The sequence below is a fragment of the Ctenocephalides felis genome, unplaced genomic scaffold, assembly GCF_003426905.1.
Source record: "Ctenocephalides felis isolate EL2017-DRISC unplaced genomic scaffold, ASM342690v1 CF-g0.4_SCAFFOLD_01886, whole genome shotgun sequence".
Classification (NCBI taxonomy): Eukaryota; Metazoa; Arthropoda; class Insecta; order Siphonaptera; family Pulicidae; genus Ctenocephalides; species Ctenocephalides felis.
In genome coordinates, this window is record NW_020538040.1 from 67,507,047 (window position 1) to 67,533,999 (window position 26,953).

A 26,953-nucleotide genomic window follows, 5' to 3' on the forward strand; every position below is an offset into this window, starting at 1 on the left:
ATTACAAACTCAAACACTGTTGTATATATATATATATATATATATATATATATATATATATATATATATATGTTTATATAGAATATATTATATCCGGCCAAATAACGACATGGTTAATTGTAAATAATAAAGAATCATAAATTACAATCGCTATTTAAATATTATTAAATAAAAGATAAAGAAAGATTTTATTATAATATTAATAGGGTAGGGCGGGGCTAGTTGAGCAAATTTTTACTTAAACGGATGTAGCACCTCAATGAAAAGTCTCAATAAATTGCTATATGACTTAATGGATTTGTTGTTTATGGCTTAACAAAAGTGTTAATACTATTTTTTGGTAATAAGTAAACTTTAAAAGCTACAGCTGTTTAAATGCAAAAAGTCAAGTATGCTCAATGTACCCCATAGGTGAGGCAAGTTGAGCACTAAGAAAGTATAATAAAATCATAGGTTCAATGTCGATTAGTAATGAAATAAAATAAGTTTTTAATAACCAGTTCTATATTTATAGTCTTTATTGACAGAGAAAACAAAACTTATAGTAATTTGCTTTGAATAATTAACGGAAAGTAGAATCAACAGAACAATATCGTAGCTTAGGAATTATTTTACCATTATATTCAGTATTTTTGTTTAAAATCATTATTTCTTTATATTACTACTCATAGACTTAGCTAAAATCTTAAAAATAATAATCAATTTCTGGAAGTTAATGGTAATTGTCTTAGTGACAGAACAAGTTTAGCAACTATGCTCAACTAACCCCAACTCGGAATTTCGAAATAAAAGTGAGTTTATAAAAAAACCGTGAGAATTATAGCCAGAATCTCTGTGCATATTAAAAGTACTATAATTATATGGAAGAATAAAATTTACCTGGTTAAAAATAAATAACATTTGACTAAACTAGACGAAAACTCGTGATGAATGACTTTTTTACTTTTTGGTCTCAAAATAAACAAAACGCCCGTGAGCCTCACTCATTTGTCCAGCGGCCACTAGCGATCGCGGGATGTTTATTTCTCCCAAACCTCTATCTTTCCGCCATATAATGCCTAAACGGACGGTGAATAGTTTTAGAGATATTTCGATTGCTCAACTTGCCCCTATGCTCAACTAGCCCCGCTCTACCCTATGTATTAATAACCACTTTGGTACGGCGCCTATTGACCGCGACTCATCGCTCACAGCCGGCATGCAACCTCCGTACACTGAGCGTTCATATTACAGTCGTCTACTAAACGTGACGCCCGGCTGTGTGAGGCATTCTGCCGTCAAGTATACTTGTCGCTTACACCAAAATGGTTAATTTTTAGTTAAGTACATTTTAATCAATTATGGTAATAAATAAAAATGATTATGTATAAAGTATACTGGAATAGTATGTTTTTTTTTTAAATTAGAAGATTATGGTTTTTGTCATATTTATAAAAATTGAAAACTATATATGTATATTTGCATTATTTAAAAACGGTAAAAATAAAAATTGGCTGAAGTGGTATAAAATATAACATTTTTCATTCTTTTGAATTTTGTGAGTGTAGAATGAGTTTATTAAATACAATAAGCTAAATGTAATAAAGTGATAAAATATTATTAAATTTGTCAATAAATAATATTAATTAAAATTGAAAAAAAACTTCTAATAGTAAAGTAAAAATTTAAGCCGGTACGCCGACATCGCCGTCGAACTGTCATAAGTACGGGCACCGTAGGCGTGTCCCTAAAACAGCACCGTCGTGCGGTGCCTATTCGAAAAGACACGCCATTGAATAGATAGTCATCTTGTTCCGAATATTTTTCTAGTTCTCAAGGTGAACGTTCTCTTAAATTTCATGCTCGATTCAGAAGAATGGCGTCGCTTCGCCTTGCATACAATAGAAATTCAAACGGCATAACCCAAATAGCAGTTATCTTGCATTGTTAACAAGCTTTACAAAGCCCAGGGAGTGATATTATATATCACATTTCTTGTTGAAACTTTTGAAATTGGTTAAGTATCGCAGTTCCTGTAACATCGTGGTAACGTTGCAGCTCGCACGAAATATGCAAAATAGTTATCGGAAACACATTAGTGCTAGATGGGAAAGACACGACCGACAATCTTAAAAACAAGTAAAGTCAAGAATTGTTTAACAACAATATTTGAAAGTAGAAGGTAAAAGATGTATATCCAGCCATCACTATTATTCTTTCGACGTTGCTATCAGAAGATAAACGGCAATGTTTGAAAATCCATAACAAAAGTATTTTCTTTTGTTGTTTTTTTTTGTCGTGAGCACTGTTGTGTAGTTTACGAGACATTAATATATTTTTTTAAGTTAAAAAAAGCAATCTTACAAGTGATAAATTAAATGAATAATTATCCCAACTCTGCTGATAAATATTTCTGACGAAATACCAGATCAAGGTTATATGCAGTATTATCTCGGCAAAAATGTACTAATTTTTCTGACATGATAATACAAATTAAATTATTGAAAATTATTATAGCAAATAATGAAGGGATAACTTTGCCTTATTACCTTTAAAAAAAGGGTTACAATAAAATTAATCGTTTTATAATATATTTTATGCAGTATTATTCAAAAATCTAAATCTAAAAAGATAATGAATGTTATAGGAATATCAATACTTACACAAAATCCTATATAATCTACAAATGTGAACCAAAAAGTTAATGTTGTAAATAAATAAAATAATACACTAAACAGTTGAAACGTATATAATTTAAATTTCGTTGATGTAAAATAATTCTATGATTCAAATAAATCAAGTATTTACTCATTTGTATTGTCTGTATATACCGATAATATAACATTTTAAATATATATATTACTAAAATTTTTCATATTTGTTTAGAATATTTATATATTTATTTTATTAATTTACAATATTATAAAATGATAATGTTGTAGGAAGTGATATTCATAAGATAGTATATGGCGCAAAAGTAGAGAGTCATTAAAGTAAAACAATGCGTTTACGTATACACATGTGGGATCATGAATATGCACATGAAGTGCACAAGTATGTATGCGCGCATAATGATTCTATTAATTTCTTAGAGTATGGCAATATAATAATGCTTAAGTCTTAATTGAATTCTAATTACACGTCATTAATCAAAATAATTAAAACAAACATTATTATATCTATTATAATAATTGAAGTAATGGATGGTGTTTCAATGTCTTTGAGAAGAAAATTATGCATTAAGGCATTGTGTGTATAGCTTACCACTCTCTCATATCACATTTAGCGGTCAAACATGTCATTGCCGCATATATATTTAAATGAATATAGTTCTGTTTTTGTTTAGTGAGTTATATATAAACACTAATTTTTTATCATTTATATTATAATTTTTAACTAATCGCAAAAAAATCGAAAATGATTTTTTTTGCATATCTCAACGTTTCAAAGCCCTCTGAACATTATAACATACCTTACAAAAAAGGATGCATGTATGTATGTGTGTGTATGTGCGGATACATTTTCTCCGGCGTTTTCGAGAGCAGGAATTAACCGATTTGAATGATTCATAAAACATTCGACCTCTATTGATGGGAAGACGTGCTGATTAGTGTTTAGCAAAGGTGGGTCCAGCCGTTTCGGAGTTACGGATCAAAAAGTGCAAAAAATAGCAGACAAATACATATGCAAATCAAGTTAAAAATTATCAGATTGTTATGATTTATATGGTTAATGATATGCATAACACCAAGAAAATTTAAATTTTCTATTTTTTTTTGGTTTTGGAGTTTTTCATAAAATTCAAAAAATTTCTAAATTTTCAATAAAAACAAATTTTCTCAATATTTTTAAACATTTAAAAAAAACATTTTTTAATTCCTAAAAAGTTTCTAAGAATCAATAAACTATACAAGATAGTGTAGAATATATAAAGGCCGTTATTGTATAGAATCTAAAAATATTGAAAATTAAATGTTGTAGGTGGCTAAATTCTCTTAGTAAGCGAGGACAATAAATATAAAAACTGAAAAATTTTTTTTTTTTAATTAAAAAAATGAATTATAAAATTTAATGTATTTATAATAATCTATTTAAAAAAATACAAAAACAATTGATAACACAGGTCGATGAAAAAACTGTGTTCTGCAACAAAACTTAATAGATTTTTTTTTATTTTTCATAATAATTTCACAATCAGTCAGGCAGAAGTGCCTGGTATAATTTAAGTGAATAGTCCATAGTCAATAGTCAAAGTAAAAAAGACCAGAAAAAGACAGAAATGATAAGATTTTAATTATCATGCAAAACAATTACTAATTTTTTGTTTTTCAATTTTTTGTCATTTGACCCTCAATTTTGACTGTAGATTCGTCTTTAGTGGTAAAAACAACATTTGAAAACATTTACTTTGTTGTGCCCCCCTGTTTTCATTGATCATTTTTTATTGATTATTGATTATAATTATTTCTCTAATGTTTAATTACGGTACGAGAACTCCTAGCAACACGCCTAATGGCATAATTCTATGCAAAACCAGTTCGAAGTGAATACATTACCTTATTTGTGAGTATTAAATTCCATGCGACCAATTACCTTAAAGTCATGATAAGTATTAGTACGGCAATTGAAACTCATCCCACATAAGAATAATCATCACCGAATTGACACTAACAAATGTATCATTAGAAATATGTATTCATTGAGCATGGTCCAATGACTTTTTATGGTCTCTTCACTTTTGAAGTTTCCATTGTTCAGTGAACGAACGCATGTGTGCGTTGAAAAGTCTCGTCCCTGCCGTTGTGTTAGTCGTGGGCCGAAGTAGGTGCTCTTTGCTAACTCAGTCTACAACCTAACAGCGGGTAGCGGGTGCCTTTGTACACATGAGTATTGGCTGAGCGCTACGCATCTAATCAATATAAATTGTTGCATTTTTTACAAGGGGTGACCGATAGAATCGAGGGTGAGCCAGTAGCTAGGAGTGGTTTTCCAACCGCGTCCGAGACCGCAGGGGCGGCGCCATGGGCGGCGCTTGATGGGGTTGTTGATGTCAAGGGAGACTTAGCCGACCGCAAGTATCGGTCCGCGAATAAAGTAAACCGCTTTCCAACGCCCGACGCCCGGCGTCCGATGCCACTGCCGGAGTTTATTGCAATTTATTATCGTCGCCCGCTGTCCGAACACTTTTGTTTATTTGTTGTGTTCCGCGATATTAGAAGAAGTATTCATTACACGACAAGGGGTGCGCGCACGAGTCACACGACCGGTTGACTTTAGGCGGCCCTTGCTCGGACAGATGTGGGTCAGCCGAGGGGCAATTGTGTTGCATTGGGAAATCTTTACGCGGAAAATAACAAGCGCGCTGCGAGCGATACGTAAATGAGGGCAATTTATGAATGAATTGCAATATCTTATAAGGAGAATCTCACGTTTACTCAATCGGGATTTGGATGAAACCTCGTATGCGGCATAAATATAAAAATTAATTAAAAAGCGTAAACAGAGGCCTGCGGCTTCATAATCTTGTATAAGATAGACTGTCGGATTTTTTTTATTATGTTGCATGAGCTTTGGGTCACAATTTTTAAATTTGAATTTGTCTCTTAATTATGTGCGCTTATAAAATTCTATTAACATTAAGTGATCATACGTCCGGGACGGTTCCAAATTTCCATCTTGTGCCCCGGGTTTTTTAAAAGAAATATTTGCGCCGGGTTCATATCTTTTGTCTGGGATTGTCCCTGGTTTTCAAAAATCAATAAGTAAGTTGACAAAAATTATGAAAACAAACGAGCAAGTGCTGATTGAATGCAATATCTTATAAGGAGAATCTCACGTTTACTCAATTTGGATTTGGATAAAACTTCGTTTGCGGCATAAATATAAAAATTAATTAAAAAGCATAAACAGAGGCCTGCGGCTTCATAATCTTGCATAATATAGACTGTCGGAAAATTTTTAATTATGTTGAATGAGCTTTGGGTCACAAACTTATAATTTGAATTTGTCTCTTATTTATGTGCTGTTATAAAATTCTATTAACATAAGGTAACCATACGTCCTGGTTTAGTCGGGACAGTCCCAGATTTCCACCTTGTGTCCCGTTTTTCTAAAAGTGATATTTGTCCCGGATTTAGATCTTTTGTCTGGGATTGTCCCTGGTTTCCAAAAATTAATAGGTAAATGAACGAAAATTATGAAAACAAACAAACAAGTGCTATTTTTTTTCAAATTAATTATGATGAAAATTTAATAGAATTTTATACAAGGCTCAAAAGCGAAAAAACATATAGATCAAAAAATATAAGATATAATATAATATCATAGATAAAAAAGTATTACATATAATCGAATAATAAACCTGAATAAACAGTAAGATATATTGCTGTATTCTATATGAAACGAAGTTTAATTTATGGTTCTATTGAATTATCAATACATTAGATGCATAACTGATTATAATATATATTAATTTATTTATTGTATATTTGATATATTTAAACGAAAAAGTCTAGAAACGTATATTCTGTTTCGATTACCATGATTATTATATTTTATATTAATCATATTTCATAATATATATTAAAAAAAATTATTATACTTTATAATTTTGAAAAAATCACAATAATCATTTTTTCACCTAAACATGAATCTAAAACTTATGGATTTTATTTGGGGATTTATGGATTTGTACTCGGCTTATTTAAAAATTATACAAATTTTTAAAACAGTGTTCTCTTTATATTGAAATCATTACCCTATATTTAGAATCTTTACTCTATTGAGATAAAAAAAATGGTAGAAAACAGTAATCGATTGCCTACGTCGCGGTTAAAAAATGAAGCTAAACAAAAATTGTAAAAAGATGTCTTATATCTATTTTAGCATATACATATATAATTAAAGGAAAATAATTATATTTTTTTTTCCATTTTTCTCTTGAATTAGATACTTTCGTATGGTGGAAAATAATATTATTGGTGACTATTCAGTTGCATAAACATATATACTCGTAGTTAGAGGAAAATAATTATGATTTTTTTCTATTTTTTTCTGGAATTAGATACTTTCGTATGGTGGAAAATAATATTATTGGTGACTATTCAGTTGCATATACATTAGAAAAAATCTTATAATTAGAAAAAAACAATAATGTTTTTTTATATTCATAAGATTCTCTTGGTTTTGATACTTTCGTATGGTGGGAAATATTATTGTTATGCTTAGATAATATTCATATTTTTTAAATAAAATTTCCAAAATAATTAGGAATTAAAAAATATTAATTATTATGATTTCTACTTACAATTAATTACATTAATTTCAACGATCGACAATAATATATTAACATTACTCCACTTTGGACTCTAAAAGCGAATAACTAATTTTGATATCAATATTAGTATTCTAATACAAATGGAGCATCCCTAAACCACGTGAGCAAACTGCATTGACTACAAATCCAAGTTGCTCGACTCGTTTCCATCTCAATCAGTAGCGTAAATACAACACGGCTATTACTTCGCGTTTAATGTTTTGCCGATAAATAAATAGCCAAGGAATAAATCAATACGAATAATTCTGAATACGAGAGTGCGGTCATAGATGGATATAAATGGCAAAGGAAATGATTTATACGACGGACGCAGTATCGAGCGTCCCGCCAATTGTCCGCATTGTTTATCGTTTGTCGTTTTACCTAGAGTCGTAATCGAAAGCTTCAAGTGTCCTGTCTGTATGCAAGAACTTGAACATTAAATTTGCATTCCGTCAGCAATTTCGGCTATTTGAGTAAATATTGTATTTTATTCAATTGGGGTTGTGAATGAAAACAGATAATAGAACAGTATATTAAAATAGGTTTGAAAATTATGAGCTTTTGAATGCAACCTAGAGCTTTGGTGAAAATGTGACTATTTTCGGTTATTGTGTTTATTCTTTTTTTTTAATTTTGGGTATTGAAGCTTTGGATCTGGAATCGTAAATATTTCCAGGACTTTTTAGAACTTTTTTGATCTATTTTTTTTATTATGAAACTATAAAGTATTTTACGACTTCACAATCCTGATTAAATGCACCAAATTTTGCAATGAAAGTTATCGACACACTTTAGTTTTTTTTTTTCAAGAAAGACTTCTCAAAGTCGACCAATTTTGCGAATTTCAAATTCATAGTTCAACAAAAAAAAATTGAAATTTTGGGTAATTGTATCATTATTTTTGTAGAAGTAAAGTAAAGTAGTGGAAAATCGCAAAAAGAATTTCAATATAATAAATCATTCCTTTTATAGGAAAATTGTAAACAAACTATGTTGTAACTATAATCAGAGATGTACAAGAAGCATTAGAAACTATCCACAAGGAAAAATAATCTTAAAAAATATATGTTTAGACTTAAGAAATGCAAAGCAAACCACTAAACAAACCAACTGATATATACGAGTTCAAAACTAAGTGTATTAATTAAATAATTTCATATTTACGAAGCGTTTACGTTAAATATTATTAACATGTTGTAAGGAGGTTTTCTACTCTAGATCCATGAACTTTATGCGATTTTTGAAAAGCCGTAACAAAAAGGCAAACAATATTCTTACTATATTTTTTTCCAAGTTATTAATTAATGATTTGATAATATAAAAGAGTAAAGATTAAAAATAGTCAAAAAAGTAAAGTTTTAGTTCAAGAAGGTAATGAAGAGGGGGTTTTAAAAAATTGGCACTTGACCACACCCGTGATTTTAGCCCTCCAAATAGTCTGAAGAAATATATATATATATATATATATATATATATATATATATATAATATTAATCTAGAATAATGTTGCAATCGTATGAACTACGGATAAGTTAACTTTTTTTCACAAAATAGCGAATGTCTACATATAATTTTGTTTGATATTCTCGAATTTTTTAAACATAGTAAAATTCGTAAATTGGATTCAGCATTGTTCATGCTGAAGAGAGGTCTATATAGAAGACTCTGTAAAAATGTCTAGTAAACCGGTTCAGTAACAGTTGAGAAATCGTGGGCATCGTACCGAAAAAGACAGTTTCTAAAAAAACGCATGTAAAGTTTTGCGGAGCAAAGAATCACTGGTGAATTATAGTGGTAATCGTGAAAAATAGAGGAAAAAAAATTTCAAACACATTCTTGACTAATTAAACTTTGAAAATATTAAATTAATCAATTTTTTAAAAAACCTAGGGTTGAATACCGCCTTCAAACAAATTCATCAGGCGTATTTATATAAGGTGACCATACGTCTCAGTTTGGCCGGGACAGTCCCGGATTTCCACCTTGTATCCCGGGTTTATCTGAAAGCATTATTTGTCCCAGATTTAGGTCTTTTGTTCCGGATTGTCCTGGATTTTTGAAAAGCAAAGGTCTAAATTGAATCTTCGCTCTTAATTAAAAATAAAATTACTATATAACTATAATAACTAGCATGCTTAAATGAAAAAAGCGGGTTAAAATAGTCCCTCACATTCATAATTTTGACTTTTATTATCAATTTTACAAAAATTAACAGAAAAAATATGAAAATGAACTTTTTGACTGCCTGGAAAAAGTGCTAATTGTTTTCAAATAGTCATGAAGAAAATTAAACCAAATTTTATAAGTTTGAAAGCTGGCAAACATAGATCCAAAAACATAAGAGAAAATAGAACATATATTTAAATAATAAAGTTCTTAGTCAGTTTTTCTGATATAAAAAAACTCATTTAAAAAAGATGGATTTTCATTGCATTCTTAAATAGTATTTGTTATTTTAAAATCACATTAATTAAAAAAAATAGAGAATTACTGTCCCGGTTTTGACTTGAAAAAATATGGTCACCTTAATTTATAGGATACTGTACAAGACCAATTTTATAATGAGATATTTTAATCTAGAGCTTAATTAACTCGATAATAAGTCTTGACATATTTCGCATATACTTTTCTACATTATAATAAAATGTCTTCATTCCAACGTTAATATTCCATAACGTCGAGTTCGATCGTGCACCGTCCGCAATTACTTAGCTGGACCCCGGCTAGCGATTTAGAGAAGCGCGATGTAAACCCTTCGTGAGGTAGAATGCCGAAGATATAATATATAATAGCAGCACCAATATGCTGATGCACTTTAAACCGCTCGCACTTACCATTTATTTCGTGATTATTGCCTTATAATTGGTGCGGCGAGCGGACGCGATGAACTAGCCGCACTCTTGCGAACGGAATATTGGAATGTGAAGTGCATATGGACGGAGAACTAGTCACCTTTGCAAATCGAAACACATTTTGTAGTAATGAATTACTTCTTATGAGAAATGATGTTCTAAGTTTTTTTGTGTCGGGCATAGCTCACTCAGTAGCATGACGGGCTTACATGACAAGGATCTTCGGATCGAATCCTGTCATTAACATAGGGTTTAAAAAATATAGTTAATTTTAAATTAAATTTCATTCATTGAGAATTTTAATAAATAATTAGAAGTAAAAAGAGACGCATGATTAGAATTCGAGAGCAGATTTAGAAAAAAACGAAGAATGAAGAAATCAGTTGTGAAGAGTAAAAAAATTTGATAGAATATGATACAAATAAAATAGTGTCTACATATATATACAAGATAGTTTACAATATATAAAGATAATATAGAATATATATTCGAATAGTATAAAATGTAAAAGTTGATACTCTAAGTAAGCGAGGTCAATAAAACTAACTAAAAAAAGTTTCTTTTAATGCTTATTACATAAATAATCATGTCCTTAAACTTGATCATTTGTGCAATATTATCATTTTCGAAATTCACTTTTTTTATTTAAGTCTACAATAAAAACTTGACGATTGTAGAGTCTATAATTGCTTGTAGCGAATTTAAATTCATCAATGTAAAAGATGATAAAAGAGCAAGGGGTATTTTAATACATTACGACATTTTGTATAATATAACTGTTTAGTAAGTTTTAAAAAATGATAGGCAAAGCGGGGCTCGAAGGTCCCTTTTGACTTTTAGTAATTATACTGTCTAAACCAAATAAACTACATTACAATATATCGCACATATCAAACAAACAACTATTGAACTATGCTCAGTAAAATTTCCAGTTAATTCTTAATTATAAAAATGTGTTTTTACTATTTTTCTAAAGTTTGTCATCTGTCCTTTTTTACTCCATAGGTTGGGTAAAAAGTGATGGAGCACAAGCTGATACAATGTCTTATTTATAATTTGAAAAGAATTTTACAAACTAATAGCAAAATTATTTGACTAATGCGAAATAAAATATTTTACAAATATTACACCGTAAATGACCTTGATCTGGTATTTTGTCAAAAATATACATCGGCAGAGTTCGAATAACTAATAATATAATTTATTTTTTGTAAAATTGCGTTTTTTAACTCATTTTAAATTTTTTTTAAGATTTAAATCTTTGTCAGTGATAGTGATTTAGTTGATAGAGGTTATAAAAAAACAATTACTAAATCTAATGTAAACATAACAATACATGTTATAAATCAATTAAAGAAAAATGTATACCTAAAATTAAGTTCAGGTATCATGAAATAAATAAAAGAGCTCAAATCTGAACAAACTACCAACGAAAAAAAAACGTTTTGTTATGAATGTTGATTGATAGGCCGTTTATCAGTTGATAACGACGTCGAAAGAATTAAGGTGATGGCGGTTATACAGCTTTAGCCTTCTACTTTAAAATAGTATTGTTCAAAAATTCTATACCTCACTTGTGTTTGCATCCTATCTCATAATCAACCTAATAACAATTAACTAAATAATTAATATAAGATGATTATAAAAAACCATTAATCCGTTTCGTCAAAAGTGATTTCTATTTAGTAAATTAAAATTCATTCAAGTAATCATTTCCAACATTTTCAACTTTATTCGATTTAATTTATTAGATAAATTGAGTTAAGAATTTTAAATTTCTCATTTAAAATATTCAGTGCACACAAATATATATATATATATATATATATATATATTTATATATATATATATATATAATTTGTAATACATGTACTTGGCCCCGATAAACTTCCGACTAAAATAACAATGGTATAGGTCGAGCAATCTAAAGTGATAACCTCGTAAATGAAGTTTAATATTTGCACGCACATTTTGCATAGCATTCACTGTCGTATGAATAAAATACAATTTTTGATATTTTTCTCTATATACATTGATTTGAATTCGAGAGATTTTAAACGCAATATTTTGTTTGCAAATATGATATACCTGTTAAGCTGCTCGCGCCAATCATTGTTTCAACCAGTAAAATGTAATATGTGCGTATGTCTATTTAAAAGATTTTTTTAGTTGAAAGCAATAGAATATTATGGTTAATATTACTATGATTGAATCATTATTTTATTCTTTTTACTAATTTGCCAATAAAATCGATTTGGCAATTTGATGTATTTTTGGTCTTCCTTTAATATTTTCTAGGCAGCATTGATTCCAGAAACTTACAAGCCTTATGTAATATGCGCGTTGATTTGTTGTATAATTTAATACAAAATTAATTATATTAGTATGTACATAATTCGCATAAATTAACTATTCGCTTTTAAGAATCAAAACTTAAATATTTTATAGTAAAAACAAGATTAATTTCAGTAAAAGGATACATATTTTTATGTTATTGCAATAAACTAAAAATCGCCAAATAAATAGAGTAATATCGACAAATTAATAAAATAAAAACATAATGATGATATTAAATAATCGCCGTTATATTTTGTTAAAACTTATAATTTTATAGAAAAGAAATGTGCAACGTAGACAGTCCTCTTTTTTATTTTAATAATAAAATTTGTTCAATATTCAACTATTGATACATTGATTGATCTTACTGCTCTATATTATGTATGGGTGTTTGTATGTGTTTGTAAAAATAACATAGTTTAACATTATTATGTTACATTACTATATAATTAACTGTATATAGCCGATTGGCGTATAATAAATAAATAAATAAATAAATAAATATATTAGGGTGGTCCTTAAAATGGTCATTTTCGAATTTCCTTGCTTCCAGGGGCTCAAATGGTTCCAAATTGATAAAAAACAATTCTCTGAAAGTTTTAGCTCTTAATATTAACGTTTAGATAGAGCACAATTCAATTCAATCAAACTTCGTATGGAAAGAGCATGGCAAAATTTTTGAAAATTAAAAAAAAATGTTTTATGTATAACTTAGCGACAAATTAATGCTAAATTACATTTAAAAAACATTTTTAAAATTTTTGAAAATTTTTTCATGCTATTTTCATACAAAACTTTGATTGAATTGCGCTCTATCTAAACGTTAATATTAAGAGCTAAAACTTTCAGAGAATTGTTTTTTATCTATTTGGAACCATTTGAGCCCCTGGGAGCAAGGAAATTCGAAAATGACTATTTTAAGACCACCCTAATATATATATATATATATATATATATATATATATATATATATTTAATATACATTTAAAATTTTTATCGTAGATAGATAATTAAATTATTGATCTAAAAAAAAATGTTTCGATAAAATATCATTTACGTCATATGTAACACTTGAATGCGCGAGTGATTTTCGCAACTTTTAAAATGCAATCAGTAATGAATTGAGTTCAGCAAATACAGAATTAAAATAAATATTTATATAACTAATTAGGGATTTAACGTTGTCTAATAAATCTATGTTTGCGGTATTGGAATATGTGAACAAATGTGCACTAGAATGCAATAAAATTAAAAATGAGTATACACAATATTTCGTAAATACTTGACGTAAATTTCAAAAAAACTTATGATAGTCTGAGCGTTTTGCACATTACGCAATCTGTCATCTAAGAGTATGAAATAATTTATTTACGTCAACAGATTACTTTGAAATATGAATTCATTCATAAAACTACGTTTTTGTGTATTTTGATGTAGAAGTATGAGGACACCTATTTGTACACGGTTATTTCATAATTTTATCTGTTTTGCATAGCTTATTAGTCTATACTTGTAAAATTTAATTATATTCAGTCAAATGTGTTTTGAGTGTCGTGTTTTATAGTGTCACAAAAATAAAATTGTTTAAATAAAGGTTAAAAATAAATTATCCATTATGGGCATGTTAGCTGTTCACAGAAAGATGCTAAGTAAGCATAACCATATCACATTTAAATAACATGAATTGTAAAGTTTTAATGTCATTGTTGCCGCAAATTATAATTTTCTTTAAATCGAGAAGTATTAGGGTACGGTAGTGACAGTCCTCATAACTGATAAATAATACTGATTTTGAGATAGGGTCCAAAGGGAGAAAGGTGAAGTATGTTTGTTCGAACAAGTTTCCATTATTGCATTAAGTCAGCGCCTTACATTAACACGACCTGTAGAATAAATTGGTTTTAAAGAGTCAAAAGTAAGTTTTTTGTTCGATTTCTTTTAATAATCAATGTATGCAGATAGATTCACATTGTTATTTTGCTGTTAGTTGAATATTAGTAGTTATTTACCAGCAATTAGTTTTGTTCTATGTGATATGTATATGTTGTGACATGTATTTCTTCTCCTTTTCGGGCGAATATTCAACAGATAAAGAAAAATCTAACTGCACTAAGACAAAATGCAAAAAAGAAAGGTGAAGGAAAATTCAATACAAAAGACAGATTTCACAAAGATTTCTTGTTTAAACAATTATATTTTGTTATATATTGTTAGATTATACTCAAAATTTTTGCTTGAATAATTGTGTGGTGTATTACATATTTCTGACAATAGAAGTTTAAATAGATTAGAAATATACATTATTTTGGTGTATATAGCTTCTGTTTTTAACCTATTTTTATGCCTGTAGCGAATGTCCTGGGGATGTGGACGGTTGTGCCAGTCGCCCTTTTCTTGTGTGATTCGATTTTATAACTTTTTTGAATTTAAGGACAGTACATTCGCGTAGACAAATGTTCGAATTACCATTTAATTTGCTTTACTTTCAGTTATCTGGTAAATTAACAAAATTATTGCTGATAATTTATCAGCAGTGATAAAAAAAGTGGCACAACCGTACGCAGTCTCCCCTATAATTTAAATAAAATTCAAGATGTTAGCTACTAGTTCTTGATATTCGATTCAATTTTGCCCCACAACAGCTATGGAGTTACTTAACAAATTGGTGATAAATAGTTATAGCGTAATCTAAATTATGTTCGAATATCATGATGATCAGTTGCGCCCAACATAATCGCGATGGGCCAATGATGATAAAAATTGCCCTCTTTATAGTTTTAAGATTTATCGACAAGCAAATCAAATAATGTATAATTGGATCTAAGTACCTTATGCTCTACCCAAAAATATAAAATAAAATCATTTTAGATAAATAGAGTGCGGTAACCATAGCTACTTTGTACATATAATTATTATATCATAATACTAAAGAAACACTACCTAAATATCAAGTTTCTAAATTCTTGTACAAGCAGTGCGCGATAACGAGTCTTAATTATTTCAGTCAACTAATAATTAATATACAATATCTTCAGGAAATATAACTAGCTTACATATTCCTTGTTGTACTATATATATTGAGAATTAATTTTCAATACCATCAAGTTTTTGAACTACCAAACAATGAAACAATTCCATGAATAGTATCATTACTCAAGAATGAACAATGTTGAAAGAGAGCATGATAAAATCTGTTTTACGTCTTACCTAGTGTAAGTGTTCTCTTTAGATTTAGCATTTAGTTTGTGTTAAGTACAAATTATTTTACGAAGAGTATTTTATAATCTAATAACATATAATGGAAAATTATTAGTTATCTGGATCGATTGGATATGGTTCATATTGAATATACTACAGCAGCTTATTCGTCAATCATCAGACTCGGTCAACATTATCTCAAAAACTAGTACATAATTTTTTTAACCATGGTATTTTTATGTGTAACAACTTAGAGCAGAAAGTAGTAGGGCTTGAAAAAAAAAACAAGATCCTAAAAATAGAGAATGCTGAGCTAAGAGAAAGACTTGGTCTAAATTCAAGAAACTCATAAACACCAACCTCTAAAGAGCTATATTTAATATAAAAAGATACATCAGAAAAATATATGGCCAGGTCTTGATTGCCAAACTCTGATAAGATCAGGAGATAAAGGGCCATATATTGATATACATATTCATACAAAATTCATAAGAAACATATTTTTACCGTTTATAATTTGTTTAGTTTTGAGCTTTTTTATTAAATTTACGATACCTCAATATAATTTGCAAGTATGCGTTATTTAATTGTTTTATAAGATATTGTTATTTTTATGTCAGATTCAACAGTTTATTTCAACCTACAGAATAGCTAACATGAGGGTGGGGTAAAAAGAACCATCCATAGATAAAGTATCAATAATAAACCTTCACACTGGCAAAGAATTAGAAAAGTAAATAAAGTTAAAAATAAATTTTACAAGATATGCATTAAATTATTAGTTATTCCAAAGCTGCTTATGAATATGAGATTAAGGTTATTTTCATTGTAATTGGTGTGATATTTGTAAAAATGCGTTCATCAAATTTGTGTTTCGCATTGGTTGAATAATGTAGCTATTATTTCATAAACTTTGTAAAATTGAAAATAAGACATTGGATCTGTTTGCTTTTCTGTTTGGCTGTCTCTTTTTTACCTTAAAAAAAAACATATTTCTGTCTTTAGGAATTAACTGGTAGTTTAACTGAGTTCAATAATTGCTTGTTTGATACGTGTTATGAGTTGTACATTAAACAGAATAGTTACTGAAAGTCAATTTGGACTTTTGTGCCCCGCCCTCCTTTAGCCCTATTTTAAATTATTATATTTTTTTATTTTTTTAACCCATATAAAATACACGATTTTTGATGCGGTCTCCAAGCGTGAAATATGATTTTCGATGCGAACTGATTAAATTCTCGTTTGATGAATATACTAATAGTAAGAATATTCAAAAATTTGTATTCAATGAGGTGCTACAAATCGCTTCGTGCTTAAGCTGATACAGTACGTACAGTAAAACCCCGCTTAACGCGGGGGATACACGTTCCATCAAAGTAGAGCGTAATTTTCTTTACATGCAAATATTGGGGTTAGGGAAAGATGGCTAGGTAATTGGTTAGGTATTAAATTTAAAAAGTATGTTTTTTTTTTAATAAAAATAAATTCAAACATTTACTTCTTAAAGCCCAAATTACTACCACATAATTCTTTCTTGCAAAATTAAAAACAGAATATAAATAACAAATAAATATTTAAAAAAAAAACTAATTTTTGAGTCAGTCATATTTAGTTAACCTTTCGCATTTACAGTGTTTTGCCTTTTTGTGGTAGAAGCGTCTAATGCTGTTTGCCTTTTTCTTTTGCTTCTTTCTGTTAAAAGTTCTTCATAAACGGATAGAGCATCTCCAACACCACGCCTTACTTTTGAGCTTCTGTTAAAATTCGGATCATTTTCAATGAATTGATCCATATTTTATTTATGGTAGACAAACTCCTTTTCAAACGTCATCGAAAGTTCTTCGCTTTTTCTCTGAATCACTACTGTCAACATTTTTGGTTTCTTCTTGTTAAGTTAATTCCTTGAGCTCATCATTAGAAAGACTGCACTGCTTCTTGAATTATTTCTTGGGCGTCTTCCACATCTACCCCTTCGAAACCTGGGTTCAAATAAAAGAGCGCTAAACAAAACAGAGTTAAGCGGGGTATTACTGTATAATTCAATGTTTTGTTTTCAATGCATTTCTGATATTTCAATTGATATAAATCTACCAGATGATGCCTGATTCAATAGCTGCGAATTTAGTATAAATTCATGTAGACTTTCTTCTTCGATAGTTTCAAGATGGTTTAACTTGATGTCAAATTGATTGAATTGTTAGGACTTTTTGCTCAAGTCCCTCACATTACTAGCACCAGAATTGAAGTTTTGTTTCAACAGTCCTCTGCGCACGTGGCGGAATTTAAGTGAAGTCGCGCATCGTTGTCACTTAGTATGCATTAAAATTAATATTAGTCAGTTGTCGTCCTCACGTGAATACTAAATAAGCATTCGTGATCATCTATTTGGTCTCTAAATATCACTTGCAATTAAATGATTAACACATTTCAATTTCTCGACGGGACATTAACGCGCGTACACACATAAAACATGCTCCGATTTGAGCTCATGTGACATATAAATCAACAGCGTTATGGTAATGGGAATCTGTTTTGTATACGTTTGCCTTGCGAATGTATAGAAGCACAAACTAACACCAATTACATATTATTTTGTTTCATTATTTGCATGTCGACATAAAGAAAATTTGTTTCCTTCCGTGGTGCTGTCATAGAACATGCTCTGAACGGTAAAATGCTCGCGCTCATTTACAAATGCATTCGCAGAGTTAATCAAGCATTCTTTTCATAAAACGGTTTACTTCCAACGAACGTTTAGATACCGCAATTTTGTCATTATTATCTTGATATAACTTAATGTGGAAAGTAATTTTTACGTCAGTGCTTATGATTTGTTTTGTATTATAACGAGAGCATCAAATTTTCAACTCATGTTTGAACATACAAACTCAACGAATTATATTTTATTAAGGTGACCATTCGTCCTGATTTGGCCGGGACAGTTCCGAAAGTTTACCTTATATTCCGCGTTTTCCTAAATGCAATATTTCCCTGATTTTTAACTGAATTTTTGCAATTAATTGATAATAAATTTGCAACTATCCATCAAATATCTGAAAATAATATAAACCACAAATATGCTTATATCAAACAATACGATATGAACGAGAAAATTTCCGAATGCAGAATTCGAAAGTGTTAAAATAGCATCTCATAATAATTCATATCGAATTTTCATTTTCAATTTTACGAAAATTAGCAAAAATTACGATCATGAACTTTTCTACTGCCTGGCGCAAGTGTTAAATATTCTATTATGAGTTAAATATGAAGAAAAGTGAACAGAATTTTAAACAAACCTTAAAAAAGCTAAAAAACATATAGAATAGATACACAAATATAACATTCAATCGAATAATAAAATTCTATTAAAAGTCAGTAATTCTGATTTGAAACAAGATTTATTTAAAAAAATAGGTCTTATTTTTTTTTTCAAATATAGTATATTTGTCATTTTAAAACATATTTAAGTCAAGACTAGCCCCCCCATTCCGGATTACCATAATTTAACTACAAGTTGCCGTTCTGGTTTCGACCTGATAATATTATATACAAGATAAATTTGCAAAGTCTTAACAAAGTGAAAAAAGTAACTTTCATTGTGTTTTTTGTGAATTTAAAGTTTAAGTAATAATTGAACTCGTTCTTTGGATGACATAATTATGCAGAAGTGTTTGGATGAAAAGATAAAATATGAGAGTCTAGACTACTTTATTATGAATAACGAATAAAATGTAGTTGATTTGCGGGATACATAATGTTGCAGTGTGAATGTTAGCACTTCCAATAGCGCGCGGCCCTGAACGAAGCATGAGAAAAATATGAATACGATTGAAATCAGTTTGTAGCCTTTATAAAATTTGCTTTTAATTTAGTACATTTTTATCATTCGTACAATTTTCTGGAAACTATGATATCTTGTATCGCTCGAGCATGCGCTTCAAATATCTTCCATGCGGTTTTCGTTTCAATATACGAAGAGAAGGAAAATAGGATACACGATATCGGTGCTTGGCGTTTGGATAAGAAAGTAAAAAGAATTTGAACGAGCCGTCTGAAAATGTTTTTCGTGTTTGCATCGACTGTGAACTCCTTGGCATCGTATGCTTCGTTCATTCTTTGAACATTTATGTCATGTCACGGAGTACAACGGAGTATATCTCTCCAGCAGATAGCACAGTCCGCAGCGGTATATACGCATACAATTGCACAGTGCCGTTCATTAGTATTAGAGATGCACTTTTAAATCCAAGGCCACATTTTATATAAGTAAATGCAATTCTCTCGGCTGACTCGAGCTTAGAACGTTCGTTCGGATCGCTGGTTCGGACCTTTCAATCATTTCGCAACGGCTTACAGAACAAGGAACACCCCGCGTATGACTCCTTACGCCTCGCGACAATTCGATGCGAGGCGAAAAACGAACCGAATCCGGTCAAATTGAGCGTCTTTCGAGTCGGTAGAGTTGGTCGAGAAATTAGAAAAATATTTTGTTTCACTAGCAGCTATATTGAATTATCTTGCCGGCGATGGATTGAATTAGTAGAGGACGTGTAGTGAAGTGATAGAAGTGCGTTGTGATACGATCGCTATGAAAAAAGTTCTACTTTTGTGTGTTCGCTTTGGCGAGTCGTGTGTGATGTGCCATAGTTGAGTGAATTTGGCGAGCGCTCTAACACTGCCGCCCGCCGCTATATATACACGAAAGAATTTTATGTTCTGACATATGACTTAATTACTTTAAAGAAAAGCATGCAGTGAGTTCTGATTTTAAATCTCTATTTTAGCAATTGATACATAAATTTCGAAACAAATTTATCAAACTTTTTTTGGAAACTTTAAAGAATCTGTAGTTATATAATACCGTGGTACCCCGCCTTACGAGCTTCATTTGTCCCGTAACCACACTTGCATGTAAAGTTGCTCGTATCTCGAAGAATTTTTTCATATATAAATACATTGAAATGCCATTAATTCGTTCCTGTTCATTGTTCAATTTTGTTTATAAAAGAAATAAAACCTTATTGCCAAAATCAAAAACATATTCATGAATCATATTATGCAAAAACATAACAAATTACTAAATAAAAAATAATTAATTTATTATTATACCAATTTTTGCGTTCAAAATAACTGTCCAATAAGTATTGTTTTTTACTATATAAATTATATATAATTATAAATTTAATTTATTAACTTATATAGAGCAAAAATTGGTTAAGTATGATTCGTCAAACAACTCTCCACCAGTTGCATCTTTTTCGAGGTGATTTTTATATGCCAACATTTTAACTAGATCCCGCATTGCACAAGAATAATGGCACAATTTGTATTAATGAATTGAATTTTTCAATTTTAAATTACCTAAAATATTTGTATGCTAGTTAAATGCGACTTCACATACAAAAATCCTTGTTCAATTGACATAGGATGAACTTGTTACGTACCCCTATAAAGTTTACGTTACGCCTCTAACTCGCACGTATTACGAATTTTGCTCGTATGACGAAGCAAACTAGCCTTTCACATGCTGCACTTTATTTATTACTACTTAATCTTATGAATTAATATTATGTATATAATGAAGAATGAATATTTATTATGCAAGCAATTAGGTGCTTTTTATAACTATTAATAAAAAATAATTAAATTACCAAAATTCTAAAATATTCTAAACATAATATTATCTGAATACTATGTTTTCTACATGCTTGTCTATTCCGCAGTGTGACATTAATAACCCTTATTAAAAAATCAATAATTTGCATGCAGAATTATTATCGTGACATTTCGTGTGTTTAATGAATCCTATTGGGAACTAGTATCTTATCGTTTCGTCCATTACTGAACATAAAAATCTTAAACAAATTCTGCCCCTTGGATTAATATAACTTAACATATCAAAACAATTAATAAAATTAATAAAACTAATGAATTATATTGTGATTATTCTACTATATTATTACATTTTACATATTACACTTAATATGGAATCAAGTGATTGCGTAAAATGAAAACCATTTAATAATATAAATTTGAAAAATGTGTTGTAAAGCATTAATCGAAGAATTTTGAATTTCGCTCGTTGGAAAAATGGAGTTCGTATTAAATTTGTTTTGAATAGTCCATGCTATGCACGTTGCATTTTTTTGTATTAAATACAAAAGTGATTTGGTTCTGCTGTTTTCATTTTGAAGACAAAATTGCACATAGAGTGAAAAGTTGAAGTACAAAAATAAATCAGATCAAAACACAGAGTTTACAATTTCATAAAGCATTGTTAAAATAAATTAAAAAATAAATAAAATAGAGAATCAAACTTTAATGCAAAATCTTCGTTAGGATATAGATACTGGAAATAAATGCATAGATATTTGTATACCTGTCTAATCTAATAAATTTAGATGAAAATTGCAGTTGAAATGTGTTATTATAATAAAATATTCTAACAACTTTACGAATTAAAAAACGATACGTTCTGATAAATCTTTACTTTGCCTGAAGATAATCCACTTACTTACAATTTAACAGCTTTAAAATATGGATTTTATGCATTTAGGGCGTGGTATCATTATCGTCCGTCGAATAGTTTGATAAGAGCGTGGATAATTTGCAATGCACATACACATGTCGGTCATATTGCAGTATCAGTTCTCATCATATCAAACAGCACGTTTGTCTAAGAGTTTTCATTGCACTGTTTCCTACTCGCCGGTTAAAAAAAATCGAATAACCATGATAACTTTTTTGAAAACCTACGTTTAAATTCTCGATCTCGTTAATTATATGTTAAATTATTCAAAAATAACATAAAATCTATGCTTAGTGATAATTATTATGTGAAAAAATTTAAGTATTTAATAAATACATTTCAATTAAGGAAAACTTCTTTTCGCTCAGATCAAATCAGTTCATATTGTTGATACCGATCTACCGATTTTTTAAGCATTATTATCATGGAAAATCAATTTTAACAATTGAACAAAAATAATTAGAATAAAATCTATTATTCTTTACAATATTTATTTATGAAATCATGCCTGAGAAAAGCTTGCGATTGAAGGCGCTATAATTAAAAAACATTAATTTATAGTGAGTTTTGTATTAACGTGACGTTTGATTTGGCGCTTTGCAGGACTCGAGAGAGTAGCTGAAGAATTGATGGGTCGCAGGAAATGGAAGCTATATCAAGAAGTTATCACCCTGCAGAGACCGCCCTTACCTATAGCGCAGACAACGAGTGCGGGCAGCACGACGAGTTCGTGCGTCGCCGCGACGACGACCACGACAACAGCGGCCGCGGCCGGCTCGACTGTCACCAAGACCACAAATGCGACGAGTTGGCCGAACCGCGACGGAACGCCGACGGGACACACGGAGGGCGAAGCTGTCGAAAGCGCGGCTGCGGCCGCAGTCGTCGACGGCGATTCGACGCCCGATCCACAAGACACGAGCGAAACGGCCGCCGCCAACGGAGCAGCCGCAACAACTACCACATCTGTTGAATCGCTGTCCAGCACCGAGAACAATGTGGACGAATGTACTGAATCGCCTACGGACGAGGAACCAAAAACAACCCGTGACGGAACGGATGGAACGCCACCCGCCGCTTCCATGACGCCGATCAAATCCGAGCTCTCCACTCCCACAGCACCCGCCGCGCCAGCCACACCGGCACCACAAGCGGCCGACTGGACGCCTCAAGATAAATGCTACTTCTGCGTTGAAGGTCAATTGCTCAGGGTTGGGCCGGATGGCAGCTTAGTGGCCACCAAGTCAAACAATGACATGGACACCAACAACTATCTTCAAGCGGTACGTATCATAATGTAACTAAATTTTTTTAATAATTTTTGAAATTGAGTTCTGAACATATTTTCAATAATCAGTTGGCCATTTTTATAGTTAACGCGTTTTCAGATTTTTTATAATCTTCATGAACGTGAAATCAAATACTCATTGAATTTAGTTTTTTTTGCTATATATTTAAATAATTATCATGTGGTAAGCGTTCCCTGAAATTCAAACTTTAAAATTTTTTAAATACTCAGGAAATAAAACAGAAGTAAGTGTTGGATATTACAATGCAAATTCAATTATAATAATGGAAACCAGTTTCCACTATGACGCTTATCAATTCAAAACTGTCTATAATTCAGTTTTTGTGTTCACTTCAAAACATCAAGCGGAAAAACACGTTAAAAATAAAATTGCTTCTGAGCATGTCTTGTAAATCCGCACAACGAAGGTCATATCAGTCGGAGAGCGCAACTATAAACTTGTAACAGTTTCAAATATCACTACCATATTCGACGTTATAGGAAAATTCTATTAATTTATAATGAAAATGTCAGATAAAAAATGATATACGAATTATTAATATAAGATGCTAATTTAATTGTACTGATTTAATAAGCAGAAAAATTTTGTTAGTTTTTTTTTTCAATCAACTTATTATTATTAAACAAATTATTATTATACTTGACAGTAAGAGTTTTAGTTTGAACATGGTATACAAATAATTGATATTTATTGTTGCTTCTTGCCCATAGAGTCCCGCTGGCAGCGACAGCGACAGCAGTGACAGCACGTCTGAAATGGAAATGGCTCCACGGCTCGGCCTGCAGGAGGCGCTGCTTGCGCATGGTAACGTTGTCGTCGAACTGTTGCGACGTCAACACAAGCAACAACAACAGCAACAAAACCATCACCAGCAGCAAATGCAACAAGCGCCTCAATTGGGCTCGTTAGATAATGTAACGTCGCTCGCAGCTGCCGGCATTTCACCGTTTTACCCGCCTGGACTCCAGTTTCAAGCAGCGCAGTGGTACCAGTTACTTGCTGCGCAACAACGATATATCCTTCCTCTTGCCGAACAACAGACCAAACAACAGCAACAAGAATCGGGGACGACGCAGCAACAACAGCCCCCGAGCAGCGCAAGCAGTCCGGCGGCAGGCGCAACCGGATCATCGACGCCCGGAGTGGAACAACCGCTGGATCTCAGCGCGAAGAGCGGTAGCGGTTCCAGTACGCCTACGCCACAACCTATGCGATTGCCAAATTTTGATCCAAAGCATATATACAAGTAGGTTCTCCTATTATTTTTTACATTTTATGAATATTATGGCACGATATATTAATGCAGCAATTTGCATCAATTGCTAATTGCCAATAATAAGTTAGTAATTTTGTCACAAGCTACATTTTTTGGTACTGCTACAAATTAAAAAACCTCAATAGTCAGATACATCATGTATCTTACGTTAATTGTATAAGGGTTTCACTTTCAAGTTCTACTTTAATTTCAATACTTTGGTACTCTAGAGTCAAATTCTTCTTAACGCTAATCTTTTAAAAGTAAATAGATGAATGTAACATTTAATGAAGATGAGTATATGTGATACTGTCAATGCTGTGACACATTTAATGTCTTCATTTAAATTCTTTCGTAACATGTCATATTATATTTTTATATGCAAAATATTACTAGCTCTCTGATTTTATTAATTAACAATCATCAACTACATTTTATGGGCACAAATTATCACACGGACCTCATTGAACTTAAATAACATATCGAGATGCTGGGAATTATTTAAATATTCTAATTATATTTGTATGTGCATAATATAATTTTCCACAGTTTGATGATGATGTAAATTGCAATACGAAATTCTGCACTTAATGAACAAAATGATCTAATGCCTAATTATATTTCGCGCCATTCATATGCAGAAGGTATAGCGTTCAATGCTGGTTCATTATATCATATAGCGTTATTTCAAATTTTATCATGCTAATCACGGAAGTAATTATATTTAATAACCGTCTAAAATATATTGCATTGTTCAAAACTGCAGCACAGTATGATACTACCGAATATTTTCTTAAGCAAAATACAATTCAAAGCCGAGCATCGTGAAAATTCTGCTCAATCGTATATGTAGGTTGAGGCCAGATGACTTGCAACAAATCCACTTCATAAATCAATTAAAATTCACGGCTTTAACATCTCGTTTCACATATTACCGGTCTACACTACCAGGAAAGATCAATGACCAATAGCTTTTTTAAGTTAACTTATCTATTAATTTACTCATAAATCGTTATTTCTGTCAGTGATAAGACATTCTTCATATGTATGTATTCACTACACTTTTCATTTTAATTTAATATTTCTGCACATCTATGAAAACCGTGAATTGATTAATAGTTATTTTACTCATGCAATTAGAAATAATACATTAAAATATTTGACTAAAAAAACTGCAATTGAAATATCTCTCTATGCTAAATTAAATAATGTACAGTATACTTTTTTGGAAATTATCTAATGGTATGCGTAAGGGACGCGGACTTACTGATAATGAAACATAACTCAATCACAATTCAAATTAAAATGTTATTATACCATATCATATTACAAAATAATATTTTTTATAATCGGAAAAGTGGCTCTTTCTTAGGATTGTTGCCACTTAAATTGTTATAGTCATAGCCATGCGACCCGAAAAGAAAAATGGAACGCAGTTTGCGCATTATAATAAAAATCAAATATAAAATAAACGCTCTCGCTGCACTCGTGCATTATAAAATCTCCGGATAAATCACGTCGAACATTTTCCATTAACAAATAAAAAAAAATATCAGACCGACTTTATGCGGGAATATAATGCACTTACGCGGTCTTTACATAGACATTTTTTATTTAAATTCCATTTGATATCAGTGTTATTTCTTAAAGCTTTGTATACAGTACAATAGCATAAAGAATGAAAAATTACGATACAATTTTCGTATTGTTAGCGTTGCAATATTTTCTGAATGAACAGTGCGCTTGTTAATTTTAATGATGCGTTTTTTGTTACAAAATTACGTTGTATTAAAACATTTAATTTTTTAAACGCATTAAATGCAGTACTTTTAGAACAGTAATGCTTTTATGCACGTGCATTTACGTATTATCAATTCCGTCCTTGAGTTTCAAATCGTTGGGCCGTGAAGTTGAATGACATGATATTTTACCACATGGTTAATTATTAGCAGTTTATTTTAGATAATTTATTAACGAATAATAAAAATTGAATGCAAGATAACGTAGAGATAAACCGAGAGCCGTAATATATAATCTTAATACTATAGGGTAGAGTGGAGCTTAATAATACCTTAGGACCACGGGTAAAAAGGTCCATCACCATGATCTCAAAATTTTTTACCACATGGAATCATATAATAAAACCAGTTATAATAACAGATGGCCAATCTA

General features: G+C 30.5%; 1 protein-coding gene across 3 annotated transcripts in view; it reads left to right on the forward strand.

Moving 5' to 3' along the window:
• The window catches only part of LOC113378152 (mushroom body large-type Kenyon cell-specific protein 1-like), a 135,289-nt gene that overhangs the window by 72,049 nt on the left and 36,287 nt on the right, over positions 1–26,953 (forward strand). For 2 of the 3 annotated variants that reach the window (XM_026618675.1, XM_026618676.1), the window contains 2 exons: positions 22,820–23,499; positions 24,237–24,772. In XM_026618675.1, the coding sequence (XP_026474460.1) occupies positions 22,820–23,499; positions 24,237–24,772 (1,216 nt within the window). Of the gene's footprint in view, positions 1–20,358; positions 20,442–22,819; positions 23,500–24,236; positions 24,773–26,953 lie in introns of those variants that run through there. The other variant, XM_026618677.1, reaches the window with a different exon arrangement.